Genomic DNA, 20,614 nt, shown 5'->3' with positions numbered 1-20,614 from the left:
AGAAGTGTGATAATGCATGAACCTTCACCTCCAGAAACTAAACTATGATTTGATTCTATATGCTGAAACCTAGGCTCCAAGGCTCAGACCCAACTATAATTTTAATCCTGACTACCACAGATAAAGACAAGTTAGGTGGTGATTATTGTCAGTTTTCCATCCATAACATCAAAGGGGGAAGGTTATTTGGACCTGTAAGCAACTTCCCTCAACAAAATTATAACTGTTAGTGAAATCAATAAAATTATTAAAAGTATAATCTCCAAAATCAACTGTTATTCTCACTATGGCAGTGTTACAGTCCACTTTTAAGTGGGGGGATTAGTTCTATCATATACTCTGAGGTGCTGAATTATGTATCTTCACGAGCCAAGGCTTCCCAAACAAAAACAGTTTTAATGTATTTTTTCCACATGTTCCAGAAACACACAGAGAAAATCCATCTGGCAAGTTTGTGAGTGACGTAGCCTTCAACATCAGAGCAATGAAGAAATACTTAGAAGGGAGGAGGAAAAATCAAGAGTTAAAAGTAATCTGTAATGTTTTGATAGCTGGAATCCACACTGAGAGTAACTCAGCAAAATAATCATGGCAAACAACAGGGCCAGGAGCAAGAGGGGGAAGAGAGCTGGCTGTGCCCTGCAATAACAGGGGTGACATGGAAACCATGACAATCTTTGGATTATAGACAGCAACATGATTTCTGTTAGTTTTGGCCCCTGTTTAGGTTGATTGCCTCTGCCCAAAAGTCAGAGCACTCTAAGAATCTCCAGACTTTTCCATTGTGTGTATTTGCATTGCTTAGTTTAAAAAGCACCTGACTAAGCTGCTTTTTATTGCTGTTAAATACAGCAAGATAGACTTGGCAGCCAAGCTTTTGTGTGTGTTAGGCACACACACACACAAATACTCTGCCTCATGCCAGAATGCTTGAATTCCAGAGAGATTATCAGTTAGTGTTTCCTCTGAGACTCAGTTCATAGAGAAGAAGAATAAAGCAAAACTTAATCAGGAAACAATATCTACATGCACCTGCACTAGGGTTTTTCCATAGGGCAATGGCAGTTTGAGCTATTTCTGACCTGTGTTATCTGCATGAAGGTATTTGGGAACTGATTTAAGCATGAAGGTATTGTATTTAGGATCTTTCAGAGAGAGGATCCCCTCCCCCCCCACAATACCCCAGCAGTATGAGGCATCTGCTTAATGAACCTACATACATTATCTACATAGGGATTCTGCCAAACTCTCTGTTGATCATGACTAAATCCAAATGACATTGTTTAATTGTGCCCTGCTTTGGGAAACTGACAGGGTTTAAAAGTGGCCTAAAAATGAGTTGCACAAAATAAAAAATTAATAAAGAAATAGAAGGATCAGCAAGGATGGCACAAAACCCCGTTGATACCTCTTACTTGAGATATCTTTGCCCCACTGCTGGCCTAGCACTACTAAGTGAAGCTGTAGAAACACATTTCTTCAGCTCAGTTTACCAAACTACCAAAATAACCACACACAAAAACACATGTGTGAACCAAAATATTTCTTGCCAGATGTTGTGGACAATGAGCGGGGGACAGCTATCTCCACAATGCTCTGCTTGGGGCAACTGGTCCACTGTGGGAACAGAGTGCTGTATTGAATGTACTTTAGGCCTGATCTAGCATAGGTAATTCTAATGTTCCCCCTTGTTCATTCCTTCCCCCCCCCTTCATGGTTAAAATGTAAATTTTGTTACTTTTACTCTTTTTCTTGCTTATTCTGCAATTATGCAGATGTGTGAGGTGAGCACTGATAGTCTCAACCAGGAGAGGCCAACATGGTGCTCTCCAGATGTTGTTGGACTCCAATTTCCAACAGCCTCACCCAGCAAGGCCAATTGCGAGGAATGTTGGCAGCTGGAGTCCAAAAACATCTGGGGGACACTGGCTTGACTGCCCCTGGTCTCCATCATCTCATCACCCTTCAATACCATCACCATTGTATCCTTCTGGATCATCTTTTATGGGTTGTAGTGGCCATGTTGTAGTGCACCTGGAGCTGGGCTCTGCAGCTGAGAAACCTGCTCCGCTGGTCAGATGTGTCACCTTTGTTAATCTAATAGAGTGGTCAGTGGGTTAATGGGTCTGTCAAGTGCCCATTAACTGGCAAATGGACCAGGGAGATCCTATTGTTATTTAAACTCCTCAGGAGAGCCTCCCCCCCTCTGGTGTCAAAGAGAGGTCTGTGTTTTTAGTTAGTCTGAGGAAAGGCTGGGAACTGGAGACATGCAGAGAGGCCTGCTCCCTGCACAATGGCCGCAGGGTGCCTCCTATAAGCCTGATGGAAAAGTAAGATCTATTGGACTGCTGATGCTTTGAACTCCCCCATCTTATGCTCAGGTTGTGACTGCATGTAAATAAACCATATTTCATAAAGATACCATAGACTCCGCTGACCTTCTTTCCAAGGAAACCAAACCCTGGGCAAGTGCAGGGACCCCTGCAGATCTCTCACTGCTCAGAGAGTGGGGTGGCACGCAACAGTATATTACAGTGCAACTATAATCAAGCATTTAGGGGCAGTGGTGCTGAGAACAATATGCATAACGTTTTTGTTGAACTCAATGAGACTGAGTCCTTAACTTTGTAAAATATTCACTGCATAGTAGACTTCCTTTTGTAAACTTTTTTACATGCTTGATAAACATGCAAGAAAGCTTTCTGAATGGTAGGTGCACAATGCACCTTTTTAGAGAGAGAGAAAATGCATAGGGCCTAAAAATCATACTTTAGAACAGCTGCAGCTTTTGATTTTTCCTACAATTAACATAATGTAAAAATCTATCAAAATTAAGGTTAGCTGTCCTTGCTTTTTCAAGTGCAAGAAAAACCAAATTTGCTAAATGCTTGTGAATCATTCATCCCTGAAAAGGCCTCATGCTGAGCTGCACACACCAGGAAACTAAGAAATTAGGCCTGAGTTGCAGCCAAGGTGGCCAGCCATCCATCTAACAGAAGTGTCCATAGCAGTGTTTCTATTCTTCTAGAGCTGCTTTCATCCTTTGCCAAGTACTCAAGAAAAAAATGATTGTGACTATAGTGAATGCTTTAAAAGAGTAAAGGTTAACTTAGGGTAGCCATTTTTCAGATCACTTTAAATTATCTATTTATTTCACCCTCTAATAATAAGCAACCAATTCTACTCTACTCATTACAGTAACTGCAGATTAAAGAATGTCTTAGTCTTACTGCAGGCAAACAAACATGCTTTTTTATTGCTATCTGGATAGAGAACACAGCTGAAACTGAAACTGAAAAGCAAAGGAAAGAAAAGTCCAAGGGGTGGAGTCTAACTCTAGTCCCTAATACAACGTTTTAATATTTATCTTTTCTAGGCTGCTCCCCCCCCGGCCGATCACTTAAGTAATTGTGATCATGAAAAATCCACACTCAGGGAAAGTTTTGAGTGAGCAGACTTTTGGGGGCTATTCCAGATGAGGCCTTTGTTGTGCTTTCGCCCTGCCTTATTCACAGGATTTTTCAGTAGGTCCTATTCTTAAATTGCTCCTGTTCTTAAAACACGCTGACATTCTTCAAATGGAGATTGTCATTGTCTGTCATGTCACAAATTAAAAAGAAGACAATTTTCCAAAACAATCCTAGGGAGGGCAAAGCACAGCTTGAGAGGTGTGCATAATCCCCCCCCCCAGCTACAGGACTGCCTGATGCCTTCCAGATGTTTTCAACTGCACCGTAATAGCCTCAGTCAGCAAGGATGATGGTCAGGAATGATAGTCCAAAACATCTGGACAGTACCAGATTGGCCAAGGCTGCTCTAGGCTAGCCTTCCCAAACTTGATGCCCTCCAAAGGTCTTGGATTACAATTCCTATCAGCCTCAGTCAGCATGGACAATGGTCAGGGATGATGTAGTCCAAAATATCTGAAGGGCACCAATATATTAGATATATTCAGGTCATTTCTTATTTTTTTCCGATCAACTTCTTTGGCTAGAGAGAGTGTTTCTGAAAGTTTCAGACCATTCTCACTAACTTCATTGCTGCTTACTTGCTGATATGTTTGTTTAAAATTGCAGCGAGAAGAATGTAATGTTTGCACACATTACAATCTGCATTCTTATAAGTAGAGCTTTCCCCCACTCCCAAACTATAAGTTGATCCCAACTCTATGCTCTATTGTTTAACATCTCTCTTAGCAAGAGACTAAGAAGGGCTTAATATGGGAACAAGTTATTAAAGAAAGCACTGAATCTTTCCTTTTAAAAGATAAAAGTAAATATTGAGCTGCTATGGAAAGCTTAAGTTTTCTTAAAGCTTACTGTATGATGTTGGTGCTCTGAAAAATCCCATGAGCTATAAAGAAGCTTTCCCCATCCTGGTGCCTACCAGATGTTTTGGACTCCCATAAGCCCGGACAATTGGCTCTGCTGACTTGGGCTGATGTGAGCTGTAGTCCTAAACTTCTGGAGAGCATCAGGCTAAGGAAGGTAGCTTTAAAGTAGGGGTTCCCAGACGATGATCAGTGGGCCATCAGTGGTTCATGAACTTCATTCAAGTAGTCCCCGATATGTTTGCATTTAATATTTATATGGATTTTAAGTGTATTTTTATTGCTTCTTTTATTTCTTATATTGTATTTTATTGTATTACAATTTGAATTCTATGGAATGCAAATTGTAATGCAATAAAATACAATGTAAGAAATAAAAGAAGCAATAAAAATACACTTAAAAATAATGCAGCATCTAGCATGGTGCACTGCAATTGCTACTACAGGTAGAAAAATCATTAAGTGGTCTGCCAAGACCCTCAGCAGTTTTCAAGTGGTTTGCAGGGGAAAGGTTTGGGAACCACAGCTTTAAGGTGTAGCTGAACCTCTTGACTTTATTTTATCCAACATATACAGTGCTATAAATAAGGATTATGCTTACCATTTAAGCTTCCTACATAGCAATAGGTATCATAGGTTTCATTAAGATGACGATATCCATAGGTTCTGACTCCTTCCTTGCCCATCATGTCTCCATAGCAGCCAACTCTTGGTTGTCTGATGGGATATCTGCAAAAGAGGAAGTGAAAGCTAGTGAAGGTGAAGTTTAATTTGTGGCTGCAGATATACAAAAGCCATTTATTATAGGATGCACAGTCAAGAAGCAACTTAATCATCTCACCTGACAGTCTGATCAGACAACCAGCCAGCATCACACTGCTCAAATCCATCTTCATACGCAGCTTTCAGCTGATCAGGATTTGCTAAAGCAGCACCATTCTTCAAACAAGCCTCCTGAGCCTGCTTGAAATTCAGGGTGTACCGACTGGTTGCTGCTCGATAGTGAAACACAACACCTGCAAAGACAGTGAATCCATGCTAGTCACTACTGTTGCATCAACATATATTATATTTGCAGTGAAATTGAACTAGTCTGGTTAAGCAGTAAGGTTAGACATAACATGAAGGGAGGCTATCAGATTTTATTCTTCATCACCATGATTGCGGTTTTGACAACTAATTTTGGTTGACTTACTTTTCCCAGTGTACTAATCTGTAAAATAAGAGTTATGTTATTTATAATTTTACATACTGTATTTTTGCATTTCTGTTGTGGCCTATGGCCAATGTGGAAATAAAACTGAAGTTTTACCCCTACTGAGATTTCCTGAAATAAAATCCTCTGCCCTCCACTCTGCACCCCAAAGGGAAGAGATAATTGGACTGTATGTATTCCTTCAAAGCTCAGGTCCAAAACTTTTAAGTTTATCCTAGATCATGTATAGGACTTTAGAGTTGTAGAAGTGTCTCATAGTCACCACTTGGGACTCTGCCAAGCTGAAATTAAGAGAAGACAAGTCTCAGCTAGGAGACATAGAGAAGAGCATGTGTTTGGACTTTTAAAAGGTTTCGTTATGAATCTGAAATCAATAATGGTACTTGCATTTGCAACCAGTGTTGTCCTTTACATAGTTGTGCTACAGCTATCTCAACATTTTCCTTAATGAATAATTCTGTATAAATGAGAAAGCTTGTCAAACAACAGAAGTCAGAAACAAGGGTTTATTTAAAGAGATACAATATATCTTCCATGATAGAATGTGTCACTAAAAGTACACGGTAATTTTTTTTACAGAAACTCTGATTACATCTAACTAAAGACTATTAGAATAATGTGCATATTATTATCATCATCAACAATAACAACAATATGAGAGTAATGCACAAAACATTACTACTTGGATGTGACTTTTGAAAGAATCCATAAAATTCAAGAGCATTTGAAGCATTTACATTTTATGAATCCATAATCTGCAAGAGATCTCTTTCTAGGCATGCCAGTTCAGCACCTTAACTGGACATACAAAGAACAGCACCGAGGGGAAATGGTTTCATTGTTTGAGATCTGCACATCTTTCCATTGTGTCAGCTGCTATGATCATGCAGTTCCCAGGACTGCTGCATAGACTGTCACAGCAAAGATCCATATGCACATAAAGTATAACTGTGTACCTTTCAGAGACTAGGTGCATACATTCAGTGCATTTGCTGCATGACTCTCTCCAAAAGTAGGGTGGAAAGGCAAGCATGCCTTCAGAATTGTCCCATGAAAATCACTGGGCTGCTCCAGAGTATGTAGATTGTGTTTGTGAAGAGCTTATACAATGTCACAACCAACAACTGTTATCCCACATCCTGTGCATTTTCCAGTCACTTTGCTTTCTGCAAAAAAATCCAATTTTGAGGAGGTTTGTTGCACTAGAATGCCAAATCTACTTTAATTTTGCAATTGGAATTTGCTGGTATGTGACTGAATCCCTCCTGCAAAATAGTGTCAGTCTGGAAGCAGCCTCAGAATGTGGCCAAATGTCTTTTCTTATTTTATTTTTTTATTTAAAATATTTCTATTCCGCCCTTCTACCCTACAATAGGGCACTCAGGGCGGCTACAATAAAATTGCACACATATATAATAAAATACACAATAAAAACACAAACATTACAGTAAATTAAAATGCATAGATACAATTAAAATACATTAAATGTATTATGCATACACATACACACACATACAAACATACATACTTGTATATATGTGCATACGCATATGAGGGAGTGAAAATAAAAGAACTTAAAAGATAAAAATAAAAGATAAACTTAAACCAGTGTCAGGCTGATTTGTCAGTCCGACCAAAAGCTCTATGGAACAAAATAGTTTTTACAAGTTTCCGGAAAACCATCAGAGAGGGAGCAAAACGGGCTTCTTGGGGCAGGGAATTCCAAAGTCTGGGAGCCACAATTGAAAAGGCTTTCTCCCACGTGCCTGTCAATCTAACTTCTTTCATTCCAGGCACGCAGAGGAGACCAGAGGCAGATGATCTTAAATCCAGGGTAGGCACATATGGATGTAAGGTGTCCCTTAAGTACACTTGTCCAAGGCCATTTAGGGCTTTAAATATCAAAACCAGCACTTTGAATTGGTCCCGGAACAAATTGGGAGCCAGTGAAGTCGATAAAGTGCAGGGTAATATGCTCCCTGTGCCATGCTCCAGTTAACATTCTGGCTGCTGCATTTTGGACCAACTGTAGATTCCGAATCATTTTCAAAGGCAGTCCCACATAGAATGTCACCAATGCAAGTGTCACTTCTGTGTTTTTCTTCTGTGTTCTTTCATCATTGTTATGTCCATGTCTTTTCAATAACCTTGTGGCACCAACTGTGAGCATTACCTAAAATGTTTTAACTCAAATAAATATTTCAACATGATTAATTATGTGCAAGATTGCAACCCAAATCCTACTGAAATTAGTGAGACTTAGGCATGCTTAATGGGGATATAGGCTTGCAGAGTTTCACTGTAAAACACTCTTACTATTTCCACAGAATTTTTATGATCAGACTATGCTCTCTCACTCACTGACAATGTGGAATGATTCCATGTAGTCCAAAAAGTTACTCCAAATGTATAATTTATCTGCACTGACAGTTACATTGCTAACAATTTAGCCAAACAGTGTTTGGAAGAGGCTTGGAATAGTCTTAATGTTATGAGAAGATGGCAAAGAGCCAGCTCTACAAGGTGTTTACCACCCTGGAATGTCCTACATGCAATTATCCTGCATAAACAAATTTATAATCCCTTTTTTCTGCAAACACAACTATCCAAGTAATAGCAATAACAGTAATATTAATAATAGCTTGCTATTACTTGATACTGAAGCATACACAACCATAACAATGCTGAGGGAGCTGCCTGGTAGTTAGAAACCTGGACTTTGACTAGGTTGAAGGTTCAAGACCCAGTGGGCCCCATAACAGATGGCTACCTCCTGTCTATTCAGCTATAAAAGAAGAGATTGATCCATTGCTTCAAGAATAGCAGAGGCAATCAGACATGTTATTTGCTACTTCTCTTCCCTTGTGAACAATAGACCACAGCAACTGATGTCCAGGTTAATGAACTAGAAAATGGCTCCAGGTTTTGACCACAAATAGGTGAAGGTATTGAACTGGTCAGGTTGCATCTTAATATTCATTAAAATGTAATTTTCAAGTTAATTTAGATTTGGTGATGTGGCAGATTGCCAACTAAATTTGTGATGTGGCAGACCCAATTTCAGTCTGTGAGGTATTCTCCACTGCTACAGAGATATAAAAGAGGCTAGATGAAGTAAAAAAAAATGTTTCTTTTTACCAGTGACCATTACACAAGGACAAAGACATTTCCAAGGGCTGAGCAAGGATCTGTTAAAATGTAAATAGAAACACAACTCATCCCTCTGTGATAACTGAGCATGTTTACTTAGAAATAAAATCCACTGATTACAGGGACTTTCAGACCTTACATGCAAATAAGGGCCAAGCTTACATGTGAGCTGGGACTTCTGTGTTTGGAACTCCTGACATCTTTTTAGTTTGGGAGAAGAAGGTGAGATATAAATCTGATAAAAATAAATAAATAAATAAAATGGTTTACAAAAAGCAGCAGCAGAGCCCTGCTTTGGATCAGGGGCATTGTTAGGGTGTGGCCTAGGGTGTCCAAACCCTGCGTTTATATGTCAGATAACAAATCTCCTTCCACTTCCACCTTTTTTATTTAAAAAAAAGTTTTTACTTCGCATACCAGGCATCTGAGCATGCTGCAAAGTATAGTGCCAGTGAGACTTCAGCCACGCACCATCTTAATTTATCCACAGGCACTCTATACATTTTTATGTATATGTCTTGTTGGCTTGTGCCTCGCATTCTTTTTATTACTTTAGCAATGGCCCATATCAGGGCCATGGCACAGCCAAGAGGAGTTTAATCCTTTGCCCTTACCTAAATCATCCCATGAAGCTGTTTTTACCAGCAGAGAGGAACAACTACAGGTTCAGAGCACAATCTACTCATACACATCTACTCAGAAGTGGGAATTTTAATCCAGGAACATCTGAAGGGCCACAGGTTCTTACCCTACTCAAAGGTTTCCCACTCAATGGCTAATTGCAGCTTCAGGGCCACAATTCAAGAACAAAGGGTTAGATCCTCCTTGCTCTTGCACCATAGCCCAGGTTTAAGTGGAGAAGAACACCTGCATTTTATTAAATAAAAACAAGTCAAGGATTCCAAACAGAACTTCCATGTCACATGTAGCTTGCCTCTTATATTTAAGCTACATATATTAACTCATTGCCAAATCACTCATAGTTAAGGATGGCTGAGAATTTCAATTCATGTTTCAAGCTGAATCTATCGAATTATCACTTTCTGAAACAATATGAGAACTGAAACACAGTGAAGGGTGTTAGTGAAGGGTGCTGAGAGCTGCTAGGAGATACCCTGTTCCCCTTACAGAGCTTTAATCAGAGTGGCTGACTCTTGAACCACTCTGGTCACTGGAGCTCTGTCAGGGGGATAGGAGTCTCCTCTCAGCACCCTTCACAAACTACACTTCTCAGGATTCTTTGGGGGAAGCCATGACTCTCTCAAGTGAAAGAAAGGTCTGGTGTCGGTGTGGCCCCCTGATTAGGCAAGCCAAGCAGCTGTGAGTCTGGCTTTTAGAACACTTACAGTTGATTCTTACTGAGCATACCCGGGTGTATCATTGACTCCAATGCCAAATTTGTACCCGTCCGGGATTTAAGATCATCAGCCTCTGGTCTCCTCTGCGTGCCTGGAATAAAAGATGTTAGACTGACAGGCATGTGGGAGAGAGCTTTTTCAGCTGTGGCCCCTAAGCTTTGGAATATCCTACCCCAAGAAGTCCACTCTGCTCCCTCCCTGTTGGTTTTCTGGAGACTTCTGAAAACAATCTTGTTCCAGAGAGCCTTTGAGAGGGACTGAAGGTAGAGCCTGACACTGATTTTATGCCTTCTACATTAAATTTTACCTGGCCATTAATTCGGCCAGATAGGCGACTCAGAAATATAATTTTATTATTATTTTATTTATTTGTTGTCCCTTTAATACGACCTCCTATATATTTATATGTGTGTGTGTGTGTGCATAATGTATTTTAATTGTATTTTATGTATTTTAATTTATTTTAATGTTTTTGTGATTTCACGGTTTACAATTTTATTATGTATGTTTGATTTTATTTTTGTAAGCTGCCCTGAGTGCCCTATTATAGGATAGAAGGGCGGGATAGAAATATTTTAAATAAATAAATAAATTTATTAAATTAATTAAAAATCAGCCAGGCTTTTTTAAAAAAACTTTTAAACTGCAGAAGATGAAGGTCAGAGTATGGGGCAAGATCAGTAATAGGATTACAGGTACTCTGTGAACATGGCTGATTTTTAATGAATTTCAACAAATTATGAGAACTCTGACAGAAAAAAGTCCAAAAGGAGCTCTGATTTTTCTCTCTCTCTTTTTACACTTTGAACTCTCGATTCTCTCTGACCATTTTGTGTATCACCATGAAAATTTACAGGGTTGTTAAGCAAGCGTTTCTGAGTTCAGGACTATACATTTTGTAAGGTTTTGTTTCGAAATGAGTTTATGGGAATCATCAGAATGGCATGGGTGGTATTTTTAATTTAACATTGCGGAGTGTGAAAAATCCATGCTGACTATAATATACAGCCACCCTCGTGGCTGATGTTGTGCTCAGTGCACAACACTGAGGGCTTGGCTGTGAGGTACAGTTCTACCACACCCTCCATGTATTCCACTGGGATGATTTATTTGTAGACCCCTAATGAAATAGTTAACAAATGTGCAGAGAGATCTGTGGTTGTTCAAAGAAAGTGCTGTGGGATAGAGAGAAAAGCAGGGGTAAAAAGACTGAGATACAGAGGAATTTGTGGAGTAGGGAAGTAGAGAGAATTGAGTGGATGGCAGAAAGGTGCAGAACTCAGTGACTGAGCTGTGCACCCACTCTGGTCATTTCCATATACAAGCAGGAAAGAGACACAAAACTCAACACCTCTCCTGCACAAGACATTCCTGGTGGATTGTGCCCAATAGCTCCAGCAGCAAAGAAAAGAGTCAACATCCTTCAGGAAGTTCTCCTGTGCAAGGCTCATTGAAATAAGTGGAAAATGAGGAAGATCATTCTCTCCTACTCCTCGCTAAAAAGGAAGAATCTCTTTTCTCCCTTTAAAGTTAATTCTTCTAACTTGCTACTGAATCAAATTCAAACGAACAGGCTAATATCCATGAAAACAGTCCTTCTCCATGAATTAGTCAGTGAGACAAAGAAAAGGTTGATCTATTGCTGACATTCTGAGTTAATGAGGTTTTAAAAGAGAAAATAAAAGTTATAAATAAAGATGTCAACTGTCACTGCCACCCACTGGCAGTCTAGACCTGTAAAAATCTTTTGAAGTTGTTCTGAAATTCTTGACTTTTCCAAGGGACATTTATTTTGATTTTGTGTTCTACTTGGCTTGAATGCTATATTGAGTGTTGCAGCTTATATCAGAGTAATGCTGGTTTACAAAAGCAACTGGAAACAACATGGAACAGTTGCAGCTGCCCCACAAACTGATGATGGTGGGGGGGGGAGACACAGTTTGATCTTCAGTACATCTATGGGATAACAAGGAACAGAGGCGGTATTTGCTTTCTTTTGCATACTCCCTAGGAGAACTCATTGAAATGCATTGGGTCAGTTCAGACATAATGGCCATGATCTTATAAATCATGCCTGTGTACTCTGCACTTAATGTGTCCACCCCCCTTCTCTCCTCTCTGCTCATGCACCGGAATGAAAGATTCCAGAGCTTGCTACACCAGTTTCTGGTGACATATGAATCAGGAAAAAGTGGTTTAATCTCTGTTTACTAACCAAAATATGAAATCAGAATCAGATATGGTTTCACAAACCCCAGAAAGCCTCAATCCCAGCACACAATTTACTGGAGGGAGAGAGTGGAAATGGAACATGTGGATACAATGTTCAATCTCGGCCTAAGAACATAAGAACATAAGGAGAGCCTGCTGGATCAGGCCAGTGGCCCATCTAGTCCAGCATCCTGTTCTCACAGTGGCCAACCAGGTGCCTGGGGGATGCCCGCAAGCATGACCCGAGTTCAAGAACACTCTCCCCTCCTGAGGCTTCTGGCAACTGGTTTTCAGAAGCATGCTGCCTCTGACTAGGGTGGCACAGCACAGCCATCATGGCTAGTAGCCATTGATAGCTCTGTCCTCCATGAATTTGTCCATGCTTTATTAGCCAGGGGTTATTATGTCTGAACTGACTCATCTTTCCCAGAACCGTCTCATTGTTTTCAATGTACCTGTATCAGCCAAGTTTAATTTTATTTATTTATTTCTACATTTGTATCCCACCTTTGCTCCAATAAGCTCAGGCTCACATTTACCTTCACAAACTACTTGTGAGATAGGTAACAGGTTCAAGTTTTCCCAGTGAAATTAATAGCAGAGTGGAGATTTGAACCCATGCCTCCCAGATCCATATCCAACACTCTATTTGTTTATTATTTCTATTTATATCCCACCTCTCTGCACATAGCATCTAAAAAAATCAATTCAGTTTCTCCCCAAAATGTTTGCATTGCATTGACATATCACAGCATTCAGTTTATTACATTCATGAAAGATCAAATGAACTGCAAGTGGTCAGATCTGATTCACAGAAGGAAAGCATGTGCATATTTTGAAGTGTCAAAACTACACTGTGTCATGTGCACTCCAGGAGCCCCAAGAATTTCAACATTTCCCTCTACTGACACCATGAATTATTAGGAATATCTACCCACATTGTGAGTCATTGGGAAAAGACAAAAGAAAATACTTCTTGACACAACATGCAATGTATTTATGGAATTTGCTAATACAGTAATAGACAAATCCATGGATTTATAGATACAAATAGCTATACCTCATGGTAACTAAATGGAACCTCCAGGTAGGGTATGCTGCTGAACACCAGCTGCAGGGAAGCAAAGGTGGGATAGGTCTATTACTCTGATCACCTATTAGTGGGCTTCCCAGAAGCATTGTATGTTTTATTGTTGTACACCACCCTGATGTTTTATATTATGGCAGTATATAAACAAACAAACAAACAAACAAATAAATAAATACATTTTGTTGGCCACTGTGGGAATCAGAATGCTGGATTAGATGGAGCCTTAATATAATCCAGCAGGGCTCTTACAATTTTTCCTATGGGAACTGGCAAACGTCAAATATGATGATGTTACAAAGTCGAGAGTATTCACTGTATGTGTGAGCATGTCAATATGAGGTCCGCCTTCTGTGTGTGACCATGGTTGCAGAGCCAAATGCAGTTACAATATCTTGATGTGAAATATAATCCCTCTCTCCTATTTTCTCCATCTCTTGTTTTGTTTTTGTACATGTTAAGGTCCTGGGTTTGCAGAAGCAGTTTTCAAACTTTTGAAAAACATAATATACACATGAGACCAAAAGTATTTTGATAATGAACACAGATACATTTCAAAACATGATAATATGTTATACATTGGTGATGCTAAGATATGAGATTTTTACTGCTGACATGATATGTCACTTATCTGTTAGTGGAGTTCCATAGATGTAAATATGGCCTGAACAGTAACAAACATGGTTTCTCTTCAAAATATTAAAAACTTTTGACCCAGCTTTATGATTTTTGAAAACCCATGTCATACTTGTTAAATATTTGTGGTCAGTAGTGTTTTCCCTATTATTGTGTTGAAGAAGACATGCTATTCCGTTTATGAATGCAAACAAAGTTACTACTATGTGGGTAAGGGGTGGTTGTCCAGCCTTTCACTAGTTTCAAGGCTGCAGTGTTAATATAATCTCTATATCATCCAACATGGACACCAGCAGCATTTGAGTTTGGTTGTGTTTAGTGTGGAGCTGGACAAAGAATTTGAATTGCCCGGATAGAGTAAAGAAAACAGATCTCCACTGCTCCTGAAGAAGGATAAATTCCAAAACGTGTTGAGCATACAATAAATTTATTCAGCACCAGAGCCTGTCTCTCTTTCCTGCCTTCAGTTTGGTGCTTTTTTCCTTTAGTTTCCATCGTTAAATACTGCCACCATGGCTTTCAACAAATGTCATCTGTTCCGTTATATTTTCACTCTGATAACCTTGATTTATTCTGATAAGTTACTCTGTTGAGGATATACTGTATGCTTTGAGCCCTCGTGGTTGAAGAATAAAAATTGGAAACATGATTGCATGCTTGAATCATTAGCAGCTGGAACGCAAAGGAAACAGAAATGCTTATTTTGTCATATTTGCAAAGTCTCTTAGCTTTTCAACCAGTTTGATGAAACTGGGAAAGTTAGTTAATCATTTGCGGTTGGTAATGCTTCCCATATTATTATTGTGAAGGAAGTATGTTATCTCCTCTCTGCGTGCAAACACCACCAGCTTAAGAAAAAGGGGAAAGTTCCCAGCTTGTATTTGACTGTCTTTCGTGACACAGTCCTGATTCCTGCACAAAATCAGATGCAAGCTGGAAACTTTCCCCTCATTTTTCTTGTAAAGTTATATGATGAACAGACCAAGAACAGCAGTTAGAGATGTTACAAGATGGGCATGCAAGGAACAGAAGTAGGGGCAGCACCATTTGCAGGGCTGGAAGTTAGAGTAACTATACAAGGGCATTAAAAAAGAACACAGAGCTCCCTGCCTCTTCAAGGAGCAATTCCCTTACTGTGTGCTCAGAGAGTTAAATCAGAGCTGTGAAGAATCAGCCTGGGGAATCCTGAGCATTCTTCATTATTTTTACCCTTCCTCATTGCAGATAACTTGGCTTGAGCATCTGGTTACCTTTACTTAGCTCTTCCTTGGCCCCAGCTACCTGTAATGGGGGTCGCCTTGTGTGCTTCTAAGTGTCTGCGTTTGTAACACTGTAATCTAGATTATATTGTACAAGTGATGAGGGCAAAATAAGTGTTCAAATTTTGGGGTGCCTGCCCACCAGTTTAAGTGCTGTAATTCTGGTAACAGTCCTATGGCTGTAAAAATTATCACATTTCTATTTTATTCGATTTGATTTTATAGCCTGCATTCATTGTAACTCATTCCTCCTACATGTAATAAAAAGAATTTGGCACCATAATATATGGAAGCTACTGTGGTGGTACAGATGTTATACATGATTTCTTAACAATAGTTAATGGATGAGTGCAATCCCCTTTTCCTGACTTTTTGGCATGAATTCCTTGAACTCAGCCACTGCCAGCTTTAACCACCCTGAAGCTTACATAAGCATTGACGTTAACTGCAGTTAATAATAACTAACTTTCTTTCTAAACCAACAACTTCAAACTCAGGTATCAATTCCTGGTTAAAAGGGTTAATGGTTTTAACACAGTGATGAAATAATTCTGGTTAACGTTAGAGAGGAGTGGGGGAGAGTGGGCAGAGAATGTCATCCCATATTCAGTTCCTGGTCTCTTTACTAACTCCTAAGAGGTTACAGCATTACATCAACTCTAGTGTGAAAGTAGAAACAGTGGTAACGGCAGTGGTTTCACAGGAGCCCAAACTGGAAATATTTAGAAATATAAAAAGGTAAGGCAGGAAAAGAATTATCTGTTTTGGGGTGGTTTTCAGTCATATACCAACATATTCAGGTTGTGCAATGTTTGCTCATTTGGAGATCTTGCGCAACAAACTTGCTTCTCCCAAAGACTGGACTTTTGTGATAAGAAAAGTGATGGGGAAATGCACTGAAAAGTGTGGGATAGCACTTGCTTTGACATGGCATCATTTAACATCTCTGCAGACAAATCACAATGAATGCTCATTAAATAGCCCATGTCGTCTAATTCTCCTGCAAACAGTTCAGGATGTATGTTCAATAAACACATGGTCTAGAAGCAGCCAAAACTAAGGAAACCTTTATCATGAGAATCAGCAACTGGAGGCTTTGTGGCCCAATAAGAAACAACAACAACACCCCCATTGCCAGCCCAGAGGAAAGAGATGGAGTGTGTCCAGTGTCAGCCCTTACTAGCAGCCCACTTATTTATTTATTTATTACATTTATATCCCACCTTTCTTTTCATAAAACTGAAGACCGCTTACATATGGTTCCCAGGTGATCTCCCATCCAGGCACTGACCAGACCTTAGCTTTAGCAGGGAGCCAGCCTTATGTGCTTTCAGACCACAGCCTGGGGGGAACAGAGGGAAAGCCCTGATCCAACCCTCCATCTTCTCCTCAAACTCACTCTCCTATGAAACTAGGATAATAGTAGGAGTAGAAAGAAAAGTTAAGAAATGTAATTGATATTGTATTTTTGAATTTGTAATACCTAAGCTACCACGGAGGAGGATTTCTTGGAACGGCAGCATATAAATGTTTTAAAATAAACAAAGTAGAGAAGTGTAATGTAACAGTATCTTGCTAGCTAGGGAAAAGTTTTGTGAAGGGTATTAAACATGCTGCTTCATTATATCTAATGATTAGTGTTGTAATTTGAAATTAATACAGAAAATGAACAAATATAGCAAATGCAATCTTACCATCCACAGTCAATGAGACAACATCTTGGGTATCTTCAATTCCATACATGACATCACAGCGGTAAACCCCAGCATCGCTTGCCCGCAACTTCACCATAGTTAATGATGCATCACCAATGTCTTCTGGGTGGCTTGGAACCGACACCCTGCCTTTGTAGCCTTGCCCTATCTTAATATTCCCACTTTGGGCCACCAAAACAGTGGTTTCTCTTAGATCTTTTCCACCTTTATCCTGTTCAATCATCGACCACTTAATCCGGAGAAATTCACTTGTATTGTGATAGCTAGGAGGCAAAGTAGGCAAGGTTGAAAAGAAGCAAGGGAGGATGGCTTTTCCAGCGAGTGAGCCCTTCACTGGTGGGCTTTTTTCCAGTTTAACTGAAAAAGAAAATACCATATTAGTGAGCCAGCAAAAGCTGATCTATATGAAATCCACAGAGATGTAAACATCAGGCAAAAATCTATTACTACAGCTGAGGCTCAATTAATAGTGAAAATGAGTAGGAATTGAGGCCTGCTTTACATGTCACATTAAACCATAGTAAAACCTTGCCTATTACTCATGGTTTATTTTTGGGAAACGAACCACGGTACCATGTTTGGACAACACAAGCCAGACTGTTTTGTCTGTGGCACAGCAGTAACAAGAGAGGAGTAGGAGCACCATGTAGCACATTGCTTTAATGGCTTTTTTGAATTAAATCATTTTATATTTTATTGCCTTGTAAATAACTTCAGGACTCTTTCTCAGAGTGTGAAGTGATATATGCATTTCATAAACTTAAATCTGGGAGACTACAAGTTGGCTACCCCTGTTCTAAGTGCATCCTTGTATGACAAATACAACCACATAAAACTCAGCCATTGAAAAAACACATTGCATTTCAAATGCTGAACTGAATTTTCATTATATGGGGGTGCATATATATGAAGAAGTCACCTCAGGTTTAAAGCAAATGTATATGCTGGTGCAAAGGTTGCTGATTATCTTCTAATTATCCCCTTTCCCTTATCAGATTAATTTAGATTCCTGGGGGCAATCACTTGAACCCCTTTACACATTGAAATAAAAAGTGTAGAGGTCATGGGGTTGTGATACATAGCTCTAATCCCTACCAGCCATGCATTGGGTGACTATGGGAATGACCCTACACACACATAGAGCTCCTTTGTGGGGTGGGGCAGTTCCTGAGTATGTGCATAGGGCCCCTTCCCATATTCAATGCATAGCCAGCAGGAGGTGTGGCCAAAGGGTACATTGATGGTGGCAGGTAGGACTAGTCCACACAGTCCCACAACTCCCTCACAACTTGTAACACATGAAAGAAGTCGTGTACTCTCTCATATTTCCAGTCATACGACACCAGTGATATTCAGTGGCCAAGCATGCTTTCACTAAGCTCAGTACAGAATTGTAATATGTCCCCCCCCTTTCCCAACATGAAAACCCAGCCTGGTATAAAATTGAAACCCTTCGCCACTCCCCAGCTACTAAGGCTTTGTCTGTCTTGACAAATTGGGGTACTGATTTGAATACTTTAGCTTCATTGAGTCCCTTTGTTAAAGTTTATGTCTCTGGCTCCTTAACTGGTATTTATAGCCAGACATGGCAGTATCAAATGTATTTATAGCACTATTCCTTGTCCCTGGGATCTACTGTCAGTTGTCCAGTGCACTCTGGAGACCACAGGCCCAGCTCATTTACTCAGCTACGTTCAGGGTCCTGTAAATCTTTTCAGCAACACTGGCTCCTGCTGTTCCTAGCTATTATGGTGCTTGTCACTCTCTTTCACTGCCACGCCTTTGATAGTTCCTGTGGTGGTTGGACAAGCCAAGAAGGTGTGGCAGTGAAAGAGAGCGACAGTGATAATCATGTAGTTCTTGACATGCCACATAGGATGGGGTGCTTCTGGATCTATCCTTGGCACTAGAAGCTCAGGTGACCTCAGTGGCTAGAAGTGCCTTTTACCAGCTTTGGCTGGTAAGACAACTGCGTCTGTTTCTGGACTGGGATAGGCTGACCACTGTTGTCCATGCACTGGTAACTTCCAGGTTGGATTACTGTAATGCACACTATGTGGTGCTGCCCTTGAAGTGATTCAGAAGCTGCAGCTAGTTCAACATGCAGCGGTGCGACTGCTCACTAGGGCAGGGTGTCACCAACATGTCACCCCACTGCTGAAAGAATTGTAGTGGCTGCCCATTAGCTACCAGCCGAAGTTCAAAGTTCTGGTTTTGATGTACAAAGCCCTATATAGCTTGGGACCATGATACCTGATAGATAGTCTTACCCCTTATCTACCCAGTCAATCACTGCGCTCTGCAGGTGGAAGCCTCCTGCAGATACCATCTTATCAGGAGCTCCATTCCACGTAACATAGGAAGCAAACCTTTAGTGTTCTGGCACTTACCTTTTGGAATTCCCTCCCCTTAAATATTACACAAGCACCATCTCTGTTATCTTTTCAGGGCCTAATGAAGACCTTCCTCTTTCAACAAGCCTTTTAAGTACAGACCTTATCCCAGTCTGTGTCTGTGTTGGAATTATGTTTTTAGATGCTTTTATGGTTTTTTTCAAAAAATGTTTTTAAAGATGTTTTAATATGTTTTTACAAATGCTTTATTTTAGTATTTTTTAAAATATTGTTGTTAAGATGTTCTAGAATGTTTTTAGTGTTTTTGTTTGCTGCCCTGGGCTCCTTCTAGGAGGAAGGGCAGGATATAAATTTAATGAATAAATAAGCAACAGCTGATTTCTATTTACCATATATCTAGAAGAAACAGCCACCTTTCCATTATTTCCAGAAAAAATGCTCCAGGCAATGTCATTCTCTATTAATTATTGTCCTTCCATTCTAAATGCTTAACATATCACTGAAATAATACATCCCTCAGCATTTTGTGGGAGAAGGGCCCAAAGAGGAAGTGAAGTACGTGGATAGTCACTACTTGATTAAAGGACTTTTAACCCAGTTTTATACATCACCAGCTGCAAACACTTTACAGTAAAATGTTTCCATACAACAAAAGAATAAGGGTAATGCTGGCTACTGTTCATCTAACCTGCCTGCAGCATGTCTGGAAATGGAACTTTATATTTGCTAACATTGTATGCCAACCCTTAATCCCTCATTAAGCTATTCAGTGTGACTTGACAGACCTGAATACAAAAGCAAGCCCTGTCCTTATTCTGTTCAAAAAGAAGAAATGTATGAATTCAAAACAACTGAGAAACATAGTATCTGTGGACTAATACTGGCCACCAACAGTGTAAAGCAAGAAATTAGCACTGCTGATACATGAAAGTTATTTAACTGTTTAGGAATCAACTTTTACTTGCATGTAGGATGTTCACATGTAAACAGCCAGAACTGATTTAAAATGATTTAAAGTGCCCATTTATCTGTACTCTGTAAAATACACAACAGGTCAAGAAGCTATTATGCACTAAGATACATGAGGGAGAATAAAGAAAACTAAACACACAGGGATGGAATGACAAGGCTACTAGCCATGATGACTATATTCTACCTATATTCTACTATTGGAGGCAGTATGTCTCGATATGCCAGTTGCGGGGAATCACAAGTGCTGTTGCTTGTGGGTTTCCCATGGGCATCTGGTTGGCCACTGTGAGAACAGAATGCTGGACTGGATGGGTTTTGGTCTGTTC

General features: G+C 39.9%; 1 protein-coding gene across 5 annotated transcripts in view; it reads right to left on the bottom strand.

Annotated features, from left to right (window-relative positions):
* The window catches only part of VCAN (versican), a 187,225-nt gene that overhangs the window by 112,710 nt on the left and 53,901 nt on the right, over positions 1 to 20,614 (bottom strand). For all 5 annotated transcript variants that reach the window (XM_061621973.1, XM_061621991.1, XM_061621996.1 and 2 more), the window contains exons 3-5: positions 16,942 to 17,319; positions 5,172 to 5,346; positions 4,932 to 5,059 (exon numbers count right to left, since the gene is read on the bottom strand). In XM_061621973.1, coding sequence (XP_061477957.1) covers positions 4,932 to 5,059; positions 5,172 to 5,346; positions 16,942 to 17,319 — 681 coding nt within the window. The remainder of the gene's footprint in view (positions 1 to 4,931; positions 5,060 to 5,171; positions 5,347 to 16,941; positions 17,320 to 20,614) is intronic.

Source organism: Rhineura floridana, chromosome 1 (assembly GCF_030035675.1).
Source record: "Rhineura floridana isolate rRhiFlo1 chromosome 1, rRhiFlo1.hap2, whole genome shotgun sequence".
In the NCBI taxonomy this organism is placed as follows: domain Eukaryota; kingdom Metazoa; phylum Chordata; class Lepidosauria; order Squamata; family Rhineuridae; genus Rhineura; species Rhineura floridana.
Note: the sequence above shows the minus strand (reverse complement) of the source record. Positions and strands in the feature narration are given on the sequence as shown.